Source organism: Anopheles marshallii, chromosome 3, assembly GCF_943734725.1.
Source record: "Anopheles marshallii chromosome 3, idAnoMarsDA_429_01, whole genome shotgun sequence".
NCBI classification, from domain to species: Eukaryota; Metazoa; Arthropoda; class Insecta; order Diptera; family Culicidae; genus Anopheles; species Anopheles marshallii.
In genome coordinates, this window is record NC_071327.1 from 7,031,711 (window position 1) to 7,052,695 (window position 20,985).

Here is a 20,985-nt window from a genome sequence, read left to right on the forward strand (position 1 = left end):
GGAGGTTGTGTGAATACTCCTCCCGCATGATGTATATTTGAATAACTTAGTGGGTCACGGTTAAAATCATTCAATGAACCATGAATGCTAGCTCTTCGTTTTCCCATTTCTATATTGGGTAGATGAGCTACAGAATGTGGCATAGGTGTTTGCACACGCGGAGGATGTGTACGTTCAAGCTCAGATGGATTTGGGGCGACAACTCCTGGCACCGAGGATGGTCGAGGCAATCCTCCAGCTGGTGACGTAGACGTAGGAGTTTGTTCACTCGGAGTCAAGGTACTTTGAAGCTCAGATGGAGTTTTATTCGCAACTCCTGGCACCGAGGATGGTTGCGGTAAGCCTCCAGCTGATGAAGTAGGCGTAGAAGTTTGATCTCCGGAAGGATTTCGAGCAATACCTACTTGTTGCGAAGGAGGTTGTGTGAATACTCCTCCCGCATGATGTATATTTGAATAACTTGGTGGGTCACGGTTAAAAGTATTCAATGAACCGTGGATGCTAGCTCTTCGTTTTCCCATTTCTATATTGGGTAGATGAGCTACAGAATGTGGCATAGGTGTTTGCACACGCGGAGGATGTGTACGTTCAAGCTCAGATGGATTTGGGGCGACAACTCCTGGCACCGAGGATGGTCGAGGCGATCCTCCAGCTGGTGACGTAGACGTAGGAGTTTGTTCACTCGGAGTCAAGGTACTTTGAGGTGCAGATGGAGTTTGATTCGCAACTCCTGGCAGAGAGGATGGTTGCGGTAAGCCTCCAGCTGATGAAGTAGGCGTAGAAGTTTGATCTCCGGAAGGATTTTGAGCAATACCTACTTGTTGCGAAGGAGGTTGTGTGAATACTCCTCCCGCATGATGTATATTTGAATAACTTGGTGGGTCACGGTTAAAATCATTCAATGAACCATGAATGCTAGCTCTTCGTTTTCCCATTTCTATATTGCGCAAATGAGCTACAGAATGTGGCATAGGTGTTTGCACACGCGGAGGATGTGTACGTTCAAGCTCAGATGGATTTGGGGCGACAACTCCTGGCACCGAGGATGGTCGAGGCGATCCTCCAGCTGGTGACGTAGACGTAGGAGTTTGTTCACTCGGAGTCAAGGTACTTTGAGGTGCAGATGGAGTTTGATTCGCAACTCCTGGCAGAGAGGATGGTTGCGGTAAGCCTCCAGCTGATGAAGTAGGCGTAGAAGTTTGATCTCCGGAAGGATTTTGAGCAATACCTACTTGTTGCGAAGGAGGCTGTGTGAATACTCCTCCCGCATGATGTATATTTGAATAACTTGGTGGGTCACGGTTAAAAGTATTCAATGAACCGTGGATGCTAGCTCTTCGTTTTCCCATTTCTATATTGCGCAAATGAGCTACAGAATGTGGCATAGGTGTTTGCACACGCGGAGGATGTGTACGTTCAAGCTCAGATGGATTTGGGGCGACAACTCCTGGCACCGAGGATGGTCGAGGCAATCCTCCAGCTGGTGACGTAGACGTAGGAGTTTGTTCACTCGGAGTCAAGGTACTTTGAGGTGCAGATGGAGTTTGATTCGCAACTCCTGGCAGAGAGGATGGTTGCGGTAAGCCTCCAGCTGATGAAGTAGGCGTAGAAGTTTGATCTCCGGAAGGATTTTGAGCAATACCTACTTGTTGCGAAGGAGGTTGTGTGAATACTCCTCCCGCATGATGTATATTTGAATAACTTGGTGGGTCACGGTTAAAATCATTCAATGAACCATGAATGCTAGCTCTTCGTTTTCCCATTTCTATATTGCGCAAATGAGCTACAGAATGTGGCATAGGTGTTTGCACACGCGGAGGATGTGTACGTTCAAGCTCAGATGGATTTGGGGCGACAACTCCTGGCACCGAGGATGGTCGAGGCGATCCTCCAGCTGGTGACGTAGACGTAGGAGTTTGTTCACTCGGAGTCAAGGTACTTTGAGGTGCAGATGGAGTTTGATTCGCAACTCCTGGCAGAGAGGATGGTTGCGGTAAGCCTCCAGCTGATGAAGTAGGCGTAGAAGTTTGATCTCCGGAAGGATTTTGAGCAATACCTACTTGTTGCGAAGGAGGCTGTGTGAATACTCCTCCCGCATGATGTATATTTGAATAACTTGGTGGGTCACGGTTAAAAGTATTCAATGAACCGTGGATGCTAGCTCTTCGTTTTCCCATTTCTATATTGCGCAAATGAGCTACAGAATGTGGCATAGGTGTTTGCACACGCGGAGGATGTGTACGTTCAAGCTCAGATGGATTTGGGGCGACAACTCCTGGCACCGAGGATGGTCGAGGCAATCCTCCAGCTGGTGACGTAGACGTAGGAGTTTGTTCACTCGGAGTCAAGGTACTTTGAGGTGCAGATGGAGTTTGATTCGCAACTCCTGGCAGAGAGGATGGTTGCGGTAAGCCTCCAGCTGATGAAGTAGGCGTAGAAGTTTGATCTCCGGAAGGATTTTGAGCAATACCTACTTGTTGCGAAGGAGGTTGAGTGAATACTCCTCCCGCATGATGTATATTTGAATAACTTGGTGGGTCACGGTTAAAATCATTCAATGAACCATGAATGCTAGCTCTTCGTTTTCCCATTTCTATATTGCGCAAATGAGCTACAGAATGTGGCATAGGTGTTTGCACACGCGGAGGATGTGTACGTTCAAGCTCAGATGGATTTGGGGCGACAACTCCTGGCACCGAGGATGGTCGAGGCGATCCTCCAGCTGGTGACGTAGACGTAGGAGTTTGTTCACTCGGAGTCAAGGTACTTTGAGGTGCAGATGGAGTTTGATTCGCAACTCCTGGCAGAGAGGATGGTTGCGGTAAGCCTCCAGCTGATGAAGTAGGCGTAGAAGTTTGATCTCCGGAAGGATTTTGAGCAATACCTACTTGTTGCGAAGGAGGTTGTCCCGCATGATGTATATTTGAATAACTTGGTGGGTCACGGTTAAAAGTATTCAATGAACCATGAATGCTAGCTCTTCGTTTTCCCATTTCTATATTGCGCAAATGAGCTACAGAATGTGGCATAGGTGTTTGCACACGCGGAGGATGTGTACGTTCAAGCTCAGATGGATTTGGGGCGACAACTCCTGGCACCGAGGATGGTCGAGGCAATCCTCCAGCTGGTGACGTAGACATAGGAGTTTGTTCACTCGGAGTCAAGGTACTTTGAGGTGCAGATGGAGTTTGATTCGCAACTCCTGGCACCGAGGATGGTTGCGGTAAGCCTCCAGCTGATGAAGTAGGCGTAGAAGTTTGATCTCCGGAAGGATTTCGAGCAATACCTACTTGTTGCGAAGGAGGTTGTGTGAATACTCCTCCCGCATGATGTATATTTGAATAACTTGGTGGGTCACGGTTAAAAGTATTCAATGAACCGTGGATGCTAGCTCTTCGTTTTCCCATTTCTCTGTTGGCTAAATGAGCTACAGAATGTGGCATAGGTGTTTGCACACGCGGAGGATGTGTACGTTCAAGCTCAGATGGATTTGGGGCGACAACTCCTGGCACCGAGGATGGTCGAGGCAGTCCTCCAGCTGGTGACGTAGACGTAGGAGTTTGTTCACTCGGAGTCAAGGTACTTTGAAGCTCAGATGGAGTTTTATTCGCAACTCCTGGCACCGAGGATGGTTGCGGTAAGCCTCCAGCTGATGAAGTAGGCGTAGAAGTTTGATCTCCGGAAGGATTTTGAGCAATACCTACTTGTTGCGAAGGAGGTTGTCCCGCATGATGTATATTTGAATAACTTGGTGGGTCACGGTTAAAAGTATTCAATGAACCATGAATGCTAGCTCTTCGTTTTCCCATTTCTATATTGCGCAAATGAGCTACAGAATGTGGCATAGGTGTTTGCACACGCGGAGGATGTGTACGTTCAAGCTCAGATGGATTTGGGGCGACAACTCCTGGCACCGAGGATGGTCGAGGCAATCCTCCAGCTGGTGACGTAGACGTAGGAGTTTGTTCACTCGGAGTCAAGGTACTTTGAAGCTCAGATGGAGTTTTATTCGCAACTCCTGGCACCGAGGATGGTTGCGGTAAGCCTCCAGCTGATGAAGTAGGCGTAGAAGTTTGATCTCCGGAAGGATTTCGAGCAATACCTACTTGTTGCGAAGAAGGTTGTGTGAATACTCCTCCCGCATGATGTATATTTGAATAACTTGGTGGGTCACGGTTAAAAGTATTCAATGAACCGTGGATGCTAGCTCTTCGTTTTCCCATTTCTATATTGGGTAGATGAGCTACAGAATGTGGCATAGGTGTTTGCACACGCGGAGGATGTGTACGTTCAAGCTCAGATGGATTTGGGGCGACAACTTCTGGCACCGAGGATGGTCGAGGCAATACTCCAGCTGGTGACGTAGACATAGGAGTTTGTTCACTCGGAGTCAATGTACTTTGAGGTTCAGATGGAGTTTGATTCGCACCTCCTGGCACCGAGGATGGTTGCGGTAAGCCTCCAGCTGATGATGTAGACGTAGGAGTTTGTCCACTCGGAGTCAATGTACTTTGAAGCCCAGATGGAGTTTGATTCGCAACTCTTGGCACCGAGGATGGTTGCGGTAAGCCTCCAGCTGATGAAGTAGGCGTAGAAGTTTGATCTCCGGAAGGATTTCGAGCATTACCTACTTGTTGCGAAGGAGGTTGTTTAAATACTCCTCCCGCATGAAGATGTTGAAAATGTAATGGAGTATTGAAATAATTTGATGTATTTTGGTTAAAATTATTCAATGAACCGTGGATGCTGGCTCTTCGTTTTCTTTTTTCGATTAAGGAAGTTTGTTCACCAGAAGCTATTGCATTTTCATGCCCGTGAGGATTTCGAGCAACAGCTTCTTGTTGCGAAAGAGGCTGTTTAAATACTCCATCCACATGAAGTTGTTGAAAATGTAATGGAGTATTGAAATAATTTGATGTATTTTGGTTAAAATCATTCAATGAACTGTGGATGCTAGCTCTTCGTTTTCCCATTTCTATATTGGGTAAATGAGCTACAGAATGTGGCATAGGTGTTTGCACACGCGGAGGATGTGTACGTTCAAGCTCAGATGGATTTGAGGCGACAACTCCTGGCACCGAGGATGGTCGAGGCAATCCTCCAGCTGGTGACGTAGACATAGGAGTTTGTTCACTCGGAGTCAAGGTACTTTGAGGTTCAGATGGAGTTTGATTCGCAACTACTGGCAGCAAGGACTGCACCGAGGCTCCACTTGCTACTGCCATACGACAAGGAGTTTGTTCACTTTCAGCCAATGCACTTTGAAGCTCAGATGGAGTTTGATTTGATTTTCCTATTCCTCTTCCTCTCCCTCTTCCTGACTTAGGACTAGGAGTTTCTTCACTTTCAGCCAATGCACATGGAAGCTCAGATGGAGTTTGGTTTGATTTTCCTCTTCCTCTTCCTCTCCCTCTTTCTGACTTAGGACTAGGAGTTTGTTCACTTTCAGCCAATGCGCTTTGAAGCTCAGATGGAGTTTGGTTTGATTTTCCTCTTCCTCTTCCTCTCCCTCTTCCTGAGTTAGGACTAGGAGTTTGTTCACTTTCAGCCAATGCACATGGAAGCTCAGATGGAGTTTGATTTGATTTTCCTCTTCCTCTTCCTCTCCCTCTTCCTGAGTTAGGACTAGGAGTTTGTTCACTTTCAGCCAATGCACTTGGAAGCTCAGATGAAGTTTGGTTTGATTTTCCTCTACCTCTTCCTCTTCCTCTTCCTGAGTTAGGACTAGGAGTTTGTTCACTTTCAGCCAATGCACATGGAAGCTCAGATGGAGTTTGGTTTGATTTTCCTCTTCCTCTTCCTCTCCCTCTTCCTGGCTTAGGACTAGGAGTTTGTTCACTTTCAGCCAATGTACTTTGAAGTTCAGATGGAGTTTGGTTTGATTTTCCTCTTCCTCTTCCTCTCCCTCTTCCTGACTTAGGACTAGGAGTTAGTTCAATTTCAGCCAATACCCTTTGAAGCTCTGATGGAGTTTGATTCGCAACTGCTGGTACCGAGGATAGTTGCGATAAGCCTCCAACTGATGCTGTAGGCGTAGGAGTTTGTTCACTCTGATTCGATGTACTTTTAGGTGCAGATGGAGTTTGATTCGCAATTCCTGCGATGGATTCAAATGTTTCTCTTACTAGTGACGCAGGGCTAGAGGTTTGGACACTAAGAGGCAATGTTTCTTCATGGTCAGAGGGATTTTGGTCAACAATTCGTATTGATGTATTATTGGACGAAATATTTTGAATGTTGGTCACACTAGCCATAAGGCTACTGAAATCACAGAGTCTAATCGATCCCCTGTGGCATTGCAGTATATGAGTATGTTCATGCGAAGAAACCGTACTTTCAACCTGAGATGGAATTTGAGCTATATTTTGTGGCATTGAGAAGGACTGCGATGTTTCTCTTTCCGCCGACATAGTACTAGGAGTTTGATCACGAGGACGTAGTGTATGTTCACGCTCAGAGGGAATTTGCGATTGTGGCATAGCAGTTTGTACAGGTGGAGTATGTGTACTTTCAAGCTCAGATGACATTACAGTTCCTAGTAGCGAGGATGGTGGAAGTATGTCTTCATTTTGTGCCGTTGATCTAGCAGATTGGTCAATATAAGGCAAGCATGCACTTTGAAGTACAGACGGATTCACACATACTGTACTTTCAGGTTGTGTTTCAGCTAAAGTTTCGGATAACCTTCCATTAGCTGGGTTACTAATGCCACCATTCAAATGCAAATTATGTCCATGAGAGTTCGGTGTTACAATATCGGGTCCAATAAACTGGGGCCTTCCTTCTTGCAACTGTGTCATATGTCCTGCATGGATAGAAGGCGTCAAAATTCTATCATGATTTGCATTTTGTGGCTCAGAGCTAGGTAATCTATTTAGATCCAGGTCCAATGCTAGATAAATACCTTGTGCTAATGGAATGTACCGTAGTGTTGATGGAGTATTCGATTGTCTATTCGTGTTTGTGTGCGCAAAGCTTGTGTGTGAATTTCCCAAACGATTATTCAAGATTTGGGGTGAGATAAGGTTGCAGGGGTTATAGAATTGAAACTGATTAGCATGGTGCATCCATTCGTCAGGTTGTATAGATCTTGGATCTATGTTTGAATTGTTTATTGCTGTTTGCAGAGTGTCTGTAATGTCTGTCGTGGTAGTTTCTTCCAGTAAATTCTGGCAATTTATTTTTGTAGTTTTATATGAAGGCTTGCCTTCGATGCTTTTTTGCTGAGTTGATGCAGTGTCTGTATCTTGCCTGCTGGGACTGTTACAAATGCGTTTATTGGTAGCAGCATGTTCGTTTTCCACACTCTGCAAGGTGTATTTCCTTTTTCTCCAACGAGTACGTTTTTTGGGAGGAACATTGCTAACATCATCACTTTGCGTGTCGTTTGAATTTAAAGATTCTCGCGGTGAAGAATGAATACTTGGCGTGCTAGCGATGGAAGGTTGGTCGTCTTGCGATTGAAGTAAAGACACGTTTGAGACGGAGGGAGGTTTTCCCCTAGCGTCAACCGATATGGTTGATTGCAAAACTTCCGATGCAGTTCCTTCAGGCATCGCTGCACTATAATCTATTTCGTCAGCATTACAGCCCACATCAATCGAAAGAGAGGATGGATTGGCGCACATGCCATCGACTGTAGAAGTACGGTAATCGTCAAGCGAAGTACTTTCGGTTGTACTTATGGCCGTGCGTACAGCAACCGCATCTTGATCGGAACTAGCTGGAATAACTTCCTCCCTTCCTACATTTGATGTTGAAGCAACATCTTCGACAGACGCTGTTTTCGAATGCCCAACCAATGCATGGACATTGGCTGGATAGACCGTTAATTCCTGCGATGAAAATGCTGCAGGGTTACATCTAGCGAAATTGTTGACCATTTCAACTTTATCGGAACAATTAAGATTGATTCCCTGCTCTGAAGTTAATAATTTTGTAGATGGTTTATCATGAACGGATGTTGCGCATGGTTCAACAGGTTCAACAGTATCATTGTCTTGTACGACATTTTCCGTATCAAGCGCCAGTGACGATGGGGCAGTCTCCAAATTGGTGTCACAGATGTCCTGCGCTCCATGTTTAATAGTTTCAACATATCGTGAGATCGCGGTGGGTCTAACTAACGTTTTCCAAATAATGCTTGTTTTGTGGGTGTAACTTCCACTGTTCGGTGTTGCCATTGATTCAGAAGTGCTGTTCAAAGTGGGTGCAGGATCAGGGTTAGACGCATCATCTTCAGAATGTTCGTCTATAACCAAAGAACACGTACTTAAATCTGATACAATCTCTTCACCCTCCGAATAATCAATTTTGCATGTCAAATTACCATTATCCCCCGTTTCCACAGATGCAGCAAGCGGTTCATTGGCAGTAATCGTATAAATGTTGTCACTTGGACTGTTACACTGATCATAGCTGTTTTCCGCAACTTGTGCAATGGTTTGAGTTTTAATATTTGGCTGATTTAGTGGGTTACCATCCGTACCGTCATATGAGCAGCTGGGGCCCATACATTCCGTCTTACAAACACTTTCGTTCATAAGTACATCATCATCCTCATCGACTCTTGTGCTTTCCCTTTCGTTAGCAACGATGTTGCGCACTTCTGCATATTGATCGTTCCTAAATGATGAAGCTTGTTCACAGATTTGGTTCATTTCAAAATGGACTCTTCTGCGTTTCGTTCTCATTTTTTTCTGAGACTTCCTTCTCCTTTTTCGTCCGGAGCGTTCTGTTTTTGTTTCGACTATTTCAGCTTTATCCTGCGAGAGTGGTTTTTTCGTGCTTAGATATTTCTTGGCAATCATCTTGAATGATTTTTTCGCGGTTTTAATGCAAGTGAGCGATTCTAGGAACATTCGTGGTACTTTACACGGCACAACGCAATCCTTTAAACCGTACTGCTGTTTTAAAATTGCTCTGCCACATTTTGCAAGCGAGACGCTTTGTGGTGAAGCTGCATTTTCTGCTTGTATCCACTGTGAACACAATTTTGAAGAAATCTGAGCCAACCCTATTTTTACGCTAAGTTTAGGCATAACCGCAGGATTTTTAGCAGCAGAAAATGTTGCTTGATTCTCCGGGTGGGTGTTAGCGGTTATATTTTCACTATGCATTCCATTTGTCGGTTGTTTGTGTGTCGAATCGTTATTGGAGTGGGCCGTACTTATTTCAGCATTCCCACATGCACCACGAATGCTGCAAGATGGAATGTTTTGACTCGAGGGAGTTATTTCTGTAGTTATCATTACGTGTGATGTTGCAGTAACATGTTCGCTTAACATGTCTTCAGTATCGTTTTTAACTACGGTACTGTAAGTTGATCCTGATTCGGCAAAGGAATCAACTTTGGACTGCTCAGTACGGCCATTACAATTTGTATCGTTTGCATCGAGAATGTCACATGAGGCGACTTGTTGGTTTGTAGATAAAATCAGTGTGTTATTAGCATTGTTGGCTTCTGCATCGCTAGTAACAGAGTTGTTCCGCTTATTGTGCGAACTTAATTGTGCGCAAGCATATTCAGAAGAATCTGAATTGGAGGCCTCATCAAATAAATTGATATTGGTAGGATCCATGAGTATCGTTTCACATTCATTAAACATCACTATATAATCACTGTCCACGGACACATCCATGTCTGTATGGATGTTAAAAGACGGACACTCTTGATCAGTTGCTGATGATTCTGGATTTAATTGTTCATCACCGTCAAGATCAACCCCAGTATCCATACGAACAAAATCATCATCAGTGCTGATTTCTTCAGGTAACGGAATAATTTCATGCGTTTCCAATTGAACAACCTGCTGAAAAAGGTCCAACTCGTTCGGCGACAAAAGACCGCTGCTAATAGTATTGCTTTTGCCCACCGGTGGCGGAATGTTTTCGTCATCAATTTGGAACTCTAAATGGTTGCTAATCCGATTTTGAATCATTTCTGAATCAAACAACCCCACCCCGGATCGGTTTATCAATCCACTAATCATGACTTTATCTGTACCTGCAAACTTTGCATCACTTCTAAGCGACATATCTTCGTTTAAAGGTGAATTTAGCTTCAAAGCGGGTGTTTCAATCACATTTTCGAACTTTGGTTCATGGTTGCTTGCATTTGCGTCAGTCACTACTCTATCTGCGGTATGAATTTCCCTCTCTCTATCTGAGCACATTGTCAGATCAACAATGGGTACGGATTCACAGTCGGTTCGATCGGAGTTGACACGTGTAGAAATATGTTCATGCAATGCGAACGGATTTGGTTGCTTCTTCGGAGAATGATCCATGTTTGGTTGTATATATAAAGCGGTGTCGGTTTGTCCAACGGTCGGGGTACGTACGTTTTCGCATTCGCGTATGATTTTTGTTGAAAGGACACAAGCTGACTCCAGTATCTCAGGCGTTTCGGGTGTGGACGAGCGTCGATCGGGGCCAGCTGCATCTAACTCATTGCTATCGCTAGCATTGCTCTCGAAAGGAACAGATTCCCGGTTTAGTATCTCGTATGTTCCAACAGAGCATTGGTCGAATAGGGTGTAAACTAACACTTTGCTTTGCGGGTCGTTTGCTGCGAATGGATGTATTGAACCTTTGGTTTGAAGAAATACTTGATAGATTTTTAAAAAGTTGGCGCGTTTTTGCTCATGCTACACACAAACTGCCTATATCGAAGTGCGCAATATTCAACATTTTTAAAATCACAGTAACAAGCAGTAAAAGTACGATTGGTTAATTTGTGATTGTTTTATTGTAATTTCATACACGACTGAATACGACTGTACACGAATCTTATAGTTTCATAGTTTTGCACGAACTTGCAGCTTTGGGAAACAAAAACACAATGTAGGAATACCATTTACCTATCGAAAAAGGCGTCAACTATGCCGTGTTCATAGAACTGTCACGAACTGTCAATGACAAACACTAAAATACAGGGTTTAACAGTGTAGAAAACAACAACACAACAGTCCACGACTTGAACACAAGCTTAGCCGTTCAAGATAAAGTCTCCATTTCAATAAAACAACTTGGCTTGAACAAAACACCATTTGGCGATGTTTAATTTGGTTGGCTACAATTATGTTATGCACACAATCATGTATGATGATGTTTTAGTTTGAATAAAAAGCGTTACAGAAACGCCATATTCCATATTCATAGATGGAAATAATAGCAATAGGTAAAACACAGAATGGACAAATCTTTATTAATTTAGGTTTTATTGTATCCGTACACTTTTTTTCCGAAAAGAACGGCCTTGTGATAGCAATATTTAAAGAAAAACTTATTATGACTATGTAATTACGTAATCATTGTGTTATGTAAAATATTGTGTTGTTCAAACCGAGCATTGTGTTGCAGATGGAAACGCTTGTTTTCTACACTGTTAAACCCTGTATGCCGTTAAACAACACGTGTACAGTAAATATTTCAGCCAAAAAAAAAATCTGACAAGCATCAAATCACGAAGCAATGACAAGAATCATGAATATTTGCGCACTTATCACACGAAACGGCAATTTATAGCTAGCATAAACGAATCACAGCTGGAGAGAAAGAAAATCCACTGCACTAATCGTAGCACAAAAGAGATGAATTGTGTGTGAACACCCATACTTTAATCGTTGATTTTGATGACGATGATTATCTTTCATCGTTCCGTTCCGCAGCAGTTTAAAAGAAAGAAATGATGTGATTGACTCGCAGATTTGAAAATTGACACGCTGAACAAATCACATTTGGTTGGTGCAAAACTTCACTCGCAGTACACACAGTCACAGTCAATATCACACCACCGCTAGTAATTTTCTTGTGCGCGAATTGCCCACAGCGGCAGCCATTAGCGGACAGCGTAGGAAAAAGGCATAATTAACACACAGCCACATGCAAACGACATTTTTCACATTATTACTTTTTGTACCGCTTATTTGTACATCATTTCTTTCTTTCCATCAGCACGACTATTTTGCACTCGACAAACTCAACACTTTTCAGTGGCAACATGCGCACACCGTGTGGGAACAATTAAACGATCTTTAGCACAAAGCATCTCTTTGGTACGATTTGTGTGCAGATTCTTCTTCACTGCTGTGACGCGCACTTCACATTTGAACAGCTAACTCGTTTTATTCCAACGAGTTCCTTACCTTGATTTGTTTCGACCGAAGAACTTGCCGCACTGCTTTGGGGTGATAGTTCGTGGTTCGCAAGCTTGCTAGCTGCAGGCCGTTCCATTTCTATTAACTCTTGGTGTACGCTGAAGACACAAAGCTTAACAGACGGTGGAACGATTCCTGATTGCGTCCTGACGGTCCTATCGCTTCAAGATCTAAACGTTAACTGATCGAAACTGGTGTCGCTGTGCTGTGTAAAGCCGGCCGGCCCCACACCACTACACGCGCACACACAGCGCGCGGTTTTAACTTCTTCCGCGCAAGGCCCGTGGTGGAATTTTTTAGTACCCACACAAATGCAGCGCCTGGTTCGCTCGTTCGTACGCCATGCACATGCGTGCGCCACTTTCCACGTGTGTGTGATAAGTAGAAAGCATAGCCAATGCATGCGGTAGTCGAACCGAACATAGCGAATAATCAATAGAGCTGAATGTTACGGCTGTCGATGCCTAGAAACTGGATGCAATTTTAGTTTTATAAAGGCGTCGGGAATGAACAAAATAAAACATGATTATACTACATTCTATTCATGTTTGCAAACGAATCTTTCTCGCATATTACAATCGTACGCCATCTTCATATGACGCGCGCTCCATGCAGATGCAGTACAATCGGCAATTGTTGTTTGTGTCAATATGTAGAGAGATTTTCGATCATCTTGGGCAACTTTTATCTCTTATACAGACAACAATATACAATCGCTGCCCGCTTTATGCTAATGTTTGTGACCGAACGCTTTGGCGAACATCGAGTTTTGCGTGCAGCGATTTTTTTAGCCGTATCGTTTATACTTCATATTGAATAGTTGAGATATAACCATGAGGGATCAGAGAAAAATTCGTAAATCAATCACGTTGTACTAAGAGTAATTTGCTTCTTTTTGGTAACATCTATCCAAATAACTATTAATCTTTGCATTAGTATTAGCACTTCATTGCGTTTACAATATTCGAGAACTGCCGTTCGCTCAATTCCTTTGTCAATCTATGAACTGTCATTTTAAAAAAATGACGTATTGCGAAATTGCGACGAGTATGGCGTACAGCGGGGTTTGGCTGCATCGTATTTTCGTGTGACGTATAACGACCCCTTTGAATGAATTACTCCACGTTTTTGGTAATGTACAGGCAGTTCCCGAGATACGCTATTATAGCGGACCACTATAACCCGGGAAAAATCCGTAATTCGAATCCGGGAGTAAAATCCTTTATACTTCAAAGTTAAATAGTTGACTTCCTTCTCTGCACTTAATTTATTCAGCAAGCCAGGAGACTTTTTGAAAGAAAACAAATGCTTTATATGACAGAGGAAGCTATTTTAGACCAATTTTACACCTTTTTGCTTATATTTAGTGCTAAAAAACCGCGTATCTTCGAATCCGCGTATAAGAGGCGTATCTCCAGGACTGCCTGTATTCGAACTTAACTGATAACTTAACTGACTGGGTGTTAGTGCGACCCCCCTCCCCCCTTCCGATCAACAGTTATCAAATATGCTCACGAACACCCCCCCTTTCCACGCTTTTCGCATCATGTTATTTGAGGGAATTGAAGTTAACCATCCCCCCCCCCCCCCTCCCCTCAACGCCGTCCTCGTCTTCCTAGCATTCCGCCCAGGGGCTCCAAGGGGATTGATTCGCCACTGACTGCATGAATCTAAATCTCTTTTGCAAACATTCATGAAGCCTCCAACATCACCCGTTTATGACCTCCAAGGAGCATTCACAACATGCAACATTACTTGTTGCGCATCGTGCTGTAGCACAATTTATTTATTGCACATATGCCTGCCATTTCGGTCTCTCGTTACAGGGTATCTCGTATATAAAAAGCGCATAATTTGCGGTTTCTTTCGCGGCAAATGAACTAAAAGCAAAAACAAAGCGAACAAATGCGTAAAATAAACCGAAGGCTTCCTTTTATTCCACTATTCGTCGCTCCACATAAGCACGATAGCGTTCAATTGTTTGAGTCTTCCAACATCATGCTAAATTCACAGTTTTTTAACTTAGCAAAAATGATTCAAACATTGCATCTAATCTGGTTTGTTGCGCTTCTGATTGCCTGAATCGCCAAAGGGTCGAACGTCTTCCGGTGATTTTGGTCGCTTTCTGTCCATTCTTTTGTGTTGAGTACTGTGGTAATTCTTGAGGTAGTCCTCAATTTCGATTCCACACAACCCACAGATACTTCTTCCTGATGATCGCAAATCCATTTCATGCGTGCTGTCAGAACTTCTCAGCACGACAGTGAACGACGATCGTGGTTGATCGCCGGGATCACAATCGACGGGTTTTTCACTGACCTTCGGCACATCTTTGTTAGCCTTCTTTGGTGTCTTTCGGGTTTGCTTATCCTCCTTCACGATTGAGTTTTCGTCGATATTTGCGTTCTTCTTCGATTTGGAAGACATGATCAATGGCAATGGCAATCAATGGCGTATGACACTATAGCACGCGATAAGAAATGCACGGAAGCACAAACGTTGAACCATACGGCACGAAACACTGACCGGTACTGACCGGTTCTCGCGGATGAACTGTGCTCTCTCGTGCACCGTGTGTTTACATATGCACCACAATGACGGAAGCGCGTGAGTATTGGTTTAGATAGGAAATCATTCGATTTCCACGCATGTGCAAATAGATTATAATAAAAAATGCGTTATCATACCTCACCGTTGTGTGCGTTTTGCAAGTTTTGCACTTGGCGTTGCGCAGATTCGAGTGAATAGTGTTTGCGAAGTTGTGAATGCTAAGCTACCATTCATTCACGACATTCAATTTATGTATGTATTGATTTTGTACATATCAATTAGGTAATCCGTTCTCACATCGAGAGTAAATCGAGAGCATTGCCGCCGAAGAGCCACAAGTCTGTGTCTCTGGAGAAGGAGAGGCGTGATGTGTACGCATACTTTGCGCAGGAGATAGCTGTATGATGCGTACGAGACGTCCAGACGTCCAGACGTCTAGACGTCCGAGAAAAAGACGCAAGCAAAGCAAGAGCCGCGAATGGCTCAAACGGCGCTTGGAGACAGAGCGTGCGAATGAAAGCGTGAATCATGTTGAAGTTTAAGCCCTAATTTTCAATACGCTCGTGTGACAAAGCTGGTGGTTATTTTTTGGCGAAGAAAACACCCTTAAAATGTGTGTTTTTTTTTATCTCGATGCATAGAACGAAGAAAAGAAACATAATAATAAGCCAAAGCGTTGCAATGGATAGGCAATGGAAGTGAAGCACCTGCAGTGGGGGCATGCCAAAAAGTAGCAACGATAGGAAAACGCCTTTTTATAGGGAAAACTTTCAAAACCCTTATCGGTGTTACCCATTTTGTAGCGCATTTGCTCCAACACACCATGAAGGTTTATGGAATGTGCCTGGAAGATGCAAACTTGCAATGGCTTCTGGCTCGTTTTCCCCCAATGCCGGACGCATCCGTGGTGGATGGTTTGCGTTGGTGGTGGTGAATTGCTAAGAAATTTCCGCCCCCGTACGTGCTGAACGAAGGTGCCGAATGCTTTGGCCGTCCATTTCTTACGGTCTGCCTTGCGAATTGGAGGTGTGCAGGAACTGATTGAGATTGAACCGATCGGATTTTAATCGTTTCTACTGGCGTTTGCACGAGAAAGGACGGCTTTAGAATTTTCTTTTCGTTAGAACGGCCTGGCTGTATCGACTTATTTGACCACGTAACCGTATAGTCAGTCCTTGCTACGGGGGATTGGTCCGGATGGGATATTAAGTCCGTTCCGTTCGTGTGAAGATCAGCGCCGCTACCATTAATAGGGACGGGCCGCCCGAAACTTAGAATGTTTTTCTATACGAAATAAATTATTGTGATCAACACTAGATGGCGCTGATACTAAATGGTTACTACACCGGCCGATAGGTAGCCCTGTTTTGATTTTTTTATAAAAGAATTTACCAGCAATTGCTGTCAAAAAGGTACTTTTTAAATAGGTTCCCGTGTAATGTTCGTTATAGTCGGTTGCAGCAGCTTAAGGCACCTTTGGTTTTCCCTTTAGCACCGGAACCCGATAAACTGATGGTCAATAAGTTGGTAAAATGGCAATCTTGCACCTACCGGCCCTTTTCGAAGGTATGTGATATCGTATCATTTTTTTTTTTCGATTTCTCCATCGACCTTAACCAGTTTCGGCCGGTAGAACCGAACGCAACTAGAAAAGGGTGGGAGCAATGCCTTTATGACTTTACCCTTACGGCGTTCTTCACACGCGGGCAGCTCTCGATGCAAGTCTCGAGCCGACTAGCTGACCGCCAGCGTCGTCTCGCTGTACGGATGAAGCTGCCTTCAGCGGGAAGATGATGTACCGCGGCTGTGCTTCGGTGGTAGAAGAAATGGCTACGAACGAAAGCGAAACGATAGCAAAGGTCGACAAAAAAAGCATCGCAGCGAGTAAAGTACTTTATATATAACAGTTTCTTATCGTATCTTTTTTTTCTAGCAGCACGATTTGGGCTTTTTTTTAACATCCCTTGCACCTCCGTTTTCGGTAAGTCCCTGTATCCGGCCGGGAATTTACCTTAGTTCCTTCCGGTTCGGAGCGCAGTGGTGGGGTGGGGTTCGCACAGGTAGATTCAGTTGCAGAGAAGTGGATTAAATAATAGTTGAAGTATAGTTTCTTTCCCTTCCATTTTCGCACGGACGAACGGGCGCTTTAAAGTGGATATTTCCGCGGCTTTTCTTCGGTGTGCGTATACCTGACACCGAGGACCATTCCTCGACCAGGTGGGAGTGCGGGACGTGGAAGGGAAAGGGAGGAGGCAGCGTACCGGTAACGCTTATCGCAAATAGCGTCGGTCCGCAGCACAGAAACAGGAGACAGAATCTGGGCACGTGCCCCCGCGTGCTGTATCTAGCTGGGTGATGTTGGGGCATTTTTTCCCCCGCTCACGTGTAGGTGATGTGTTTGTGTGTGTCTGTTATTTAACTCTCTCACTTTTTGGCCTGTTCCCGGTTCGACGCTTTCGCGGCCTTAAACTCATGTCCCGGGAGTACCATTTGCTCCCTTCTCCGTAGCGCAGCAGCCCAGCACACGGGGGACACGCGATAAGGAATGATTAAATGATGCCATTTTTATGTGTGTGCGGCGTGCCGGTCGTGGATTTTTTTTTCTGTTGCTTTCTTTTTTCTCGTTTCATCTTTCCAGTGTTTTTTTTTCGTTGTTTAATCCCACATCTATGCTGTGTCCTTGTGATGCGATTTATCCGAGTGTTGGTGTGTGTGAGTGTATGTGTATTTCTATCGTTTGTACCGGTACGGTACCGGATTGTTTCCCAAACGTTCCAGACTTGTGGGAGGAAAATAAAAAAACCCATGCAAACACTCAGACACAAACCTTCCGATCTTGCGGTGAAGCTGTATTACACCGGAGCAGCTTGCTTGTGCAATCCGTTCAGTTTTTGTTGCCAGCTTGAAAAAGGTGCACATTTTTTTTATACTCGCAACCAACTCTTTTAAGGTGTTGAGCTGGATTCATTCATTTGAAAAATCATTTGTCCACGAGAATGGGATAAGAGCGAAGGTTTAGGGGTTTTATTCGCCTGCGATAATGTCGCTCTACTGCGGCAAATTCGTTTCATGCTGCCCGCGATAAATCAATAGTTGTGGGAAGTAGAAAATCGACGCTTATGTGTTTTTTTTTTCTCTACAAACATCAATACAAAAATGAATTGATGTGCAGGTTAAAAACGTTTTCTTGTAAAACCATTTCATGAGCTAGCGCGTGAAATAATTATAATGGAAAATATAGTGCAAATATGTGGAACTGTGGGATGAAAATAATATAAATTTCTGATTTTCATATACATGATTTTACTTATTTACTAAATATTTGCAATAAACGATGATGTCCACGATACTTCTGGTAAAGAGCACCATCTACAAAAGGAATTTGAAACGTATTCAGTTGTTCAAGGCTGTTTTGTTACGATGTTTTTCCGTATTAATCTTTCTAAACTAACACAATTTGAAAATTCATTAATTATGGATTATGGATAAGATTTTTCCTAACACAATACATATATTGGTAATAATCGTTGAGTAGAAAATAACTCCTTTCGATCGTAAAAATTAAGAAAGAACAGTGAAAGAATATAGAAAGAATTCGATAATTTTGTATGAAGACGTGCCTGGAACGTACAACTCTAGAAGTACCAAAGTAACTCAATCGATCACTCATTATAATTGAATGGCATAATATAATGTTCAACGAAAGATCTTGATAGTGATGGGAATAATACTATTCCCTTGGAACGGAACAGAACCTGGTAGGATCGCTGAACCTGCTTGTTTGAGATTAGAAAAGCGCCTAGCGGATAGGCAATCCGCAGTATTAATGTTACTGCTAGCGCCACCTCTAAGTAGGAATACGAACCCAAAGTCAAAGGTACAGGATTGATGATGGAGACAAAAGTTATTTATTTATTTTTTTCAATTATGACGGCTCTTTGCCGTATTATCAATGAAGACACAATAAAGATGGTTTTTAAACAATATTTGATTGTAACATCAATGTTTGATATATTTTAGAAATAGACCACATGAATCATAACTTGCGTAATAGGCAAGGTTAGGTCAATTTCATCCGGATACCTATTAAAAAATAGCTAGATGATATGAAGTTTCTTCCTCGCCCGTTGATAAAATTTGCTAAAAAAGTACAAAACTTGTACACGTACGGATAGAAATGCACAAGAAAGTTCTATTTACACTTGTAAAAAAAAGCATATCTAAGCTCGTAGACAGCGTGTACAAAGATGAATGTTTTCCGGGGGCGAACCGCGAACAATGTTGATAGCCTGTTATCAAAACTTCACTGTAACGTTTGTACAGATAAGATCAGATAAGATCCGGCAGATGTCGATGGCGATGGCCAGTGGTAGAGCGCTTGTTAAACGTGTGTACCTTATTTGCTAGCGGCGCACCATTGTGAAGCGTGACCATTTTCGGGGTGTAGCGTTGATGCGTTGTGTGCTGAACGAGTTGTTATCGGTCAAAAGTTTACTACAACGTCTTGGGAATATTAACATCACTGTTCGTTATCAAAGTATTTGAATAGTTTGTTTTATTTTTTATTGTTCATCCAATGAATAACTTGGAAGAAAGAGAAGGAAGTAGGAAGTGTCTAAGGGCAAAGAAATGGGTGGGTTTGGAATTAATCTAGGAATGCAGAATATCTTGAGTGGCGGTAGTAGATTACATGTGATGCGAAGGTGTGAAAACAAGGAATATCTCTGGACATTCCACAACCCCCGGGCTTTGCATTTGTGCAGCTGTTTTGAGACCTTCCCATGTCTCCGTAGGCGAAATGAAGCCGAACGTAATGCCGTACGTTTGCCATAGATAGCGAGATTTATCTCGGGACTTTTATCGCAGACATTTCGTCGTACCGGGCACAAGGATGGCGGTACGCTTGATACCTGAAACGGGTGCAACATCTAGCCGTTGGGCAGGGCCACTAGCAACGAATAGACGAAAAGTAAGCAGACACTGCATAATGGTGTCCTTTGCAAATAGAATGCACTGCACAGGATGCGAACGGTACGGTGCCCGCGTCTAGAAGTACAATGCACACGCTCGGTACATGCCGAGCACAGGGAAGGCGAGCAACTTTTTATTTGCATTGCGCAGTGACAGTATGTAGCGTAGAGTGGTTGAAAATAAGGTGAAAATAACTAGCTATCTGTCACCGTGCGATAGCGTTCGCTGTGATGTAAATGCAATGCTACGCAAACAGGTGGGTGAAAGCGATAGCGACGGTTTATGTGTCGCTAGCACAAGGAAGAAGGAAAAAGAAAGCCAACCGATATTAAGAGATGAATGTCTGAAGATGGCATCGCAACGGGTTGAGGTGCATTAACTCTTCACCAGGTAAATGCAGGCCCTGTCAGGCACCGATCCTGATAGAACGACAGCACGAGCGGACTGGTTCATCTTACCGAATTGGGAAGGATTGGTCTAACCCACCCTGGGTTGACAGCTAGCGAAGCGAAAATTTATACCTCACAAAATAACTAGCTGGAAGGTTATGTGCGGACGAAACGGTACGAAATCCAGAAAAAAGAGAATGATAACTATGAGACAAGTGTCATGATTGAATGCCATCAACTTGAAGGGAAAGAGTGCTTCGGAATACATCAACAGACCGTAAACGATAATACGGAATGGAATACATGTTGATGTGGTATGGAAGAGAACTTGGAGTACATGGGGATTGCATGGGGATGAGAATGTGTTCCTTCCACAACCATGCAGGTCTATTCGTATTTTACTCAACAAAGAGGAAATTTAAATGCTGCCACTGTCGAACAAGCGTTTAGTGCGAAACTCCTTTTCAAAACATGTCTTGAAATCGATAACATCCACAAAATCTCAGTAACGATATCAGTTGTTTTACGCTCCTGAACTGCTAGCCTTGTCATAGCCCAGCCGGTTGATAACGATGCACGAGACGCGTTATCACGGGGGCCACCTGATAAGGTAATCCGCTCCATCATGAGACTCGGTACATCTTGATCTGGAGACCAATCTTGCGCACTTACCGAACATGATCTTTGTGGTTCGCGAGCGCAACAGCTCGTACAGCTTGGGATGCATTTGGCGTTCGTCGATCCGCGGTCGGTGGTGGTTATGCTGATGAACGGAGCAGACGAACATTCACGGGAGAAGGTAAACCGCCTCACAGTATGAAATCACAGTGCACTTTACTTTGACAATTTGTCAAAGGTTTTCTTAACTTGAATTGGTTGTAAAACTTGGATGATCACACACGCACACAATAAAT

At 43.7% G+C, this 20,985-nt stretch overlaps 1 protein-coding gene across 1 annotated transcript in view; it reads right to left on the minus strand.

Moving 5' to 3' along the window:
- The window catches only part of LOC128715853 (zinc finger protein ush), a 61,540-nt gene extending 40,682 nt beyond the window's left edge, over positions 1 to 20,858 (minus strand). Inside the window, exon 1 of the mRNA XM_053810771.1 lies at positions 20,744 to 20,858. Within this exon, the coding sequence (XP_053666746.1) occupies positions 20,744 to 20,858 (115 nt within the window). The remainder of the gene's footprint in view (positions 1 to 20,743) is intronic.
- Between the last annotated feature and the right edge of the window lie 127 nt (positions 20,859 to 20,985).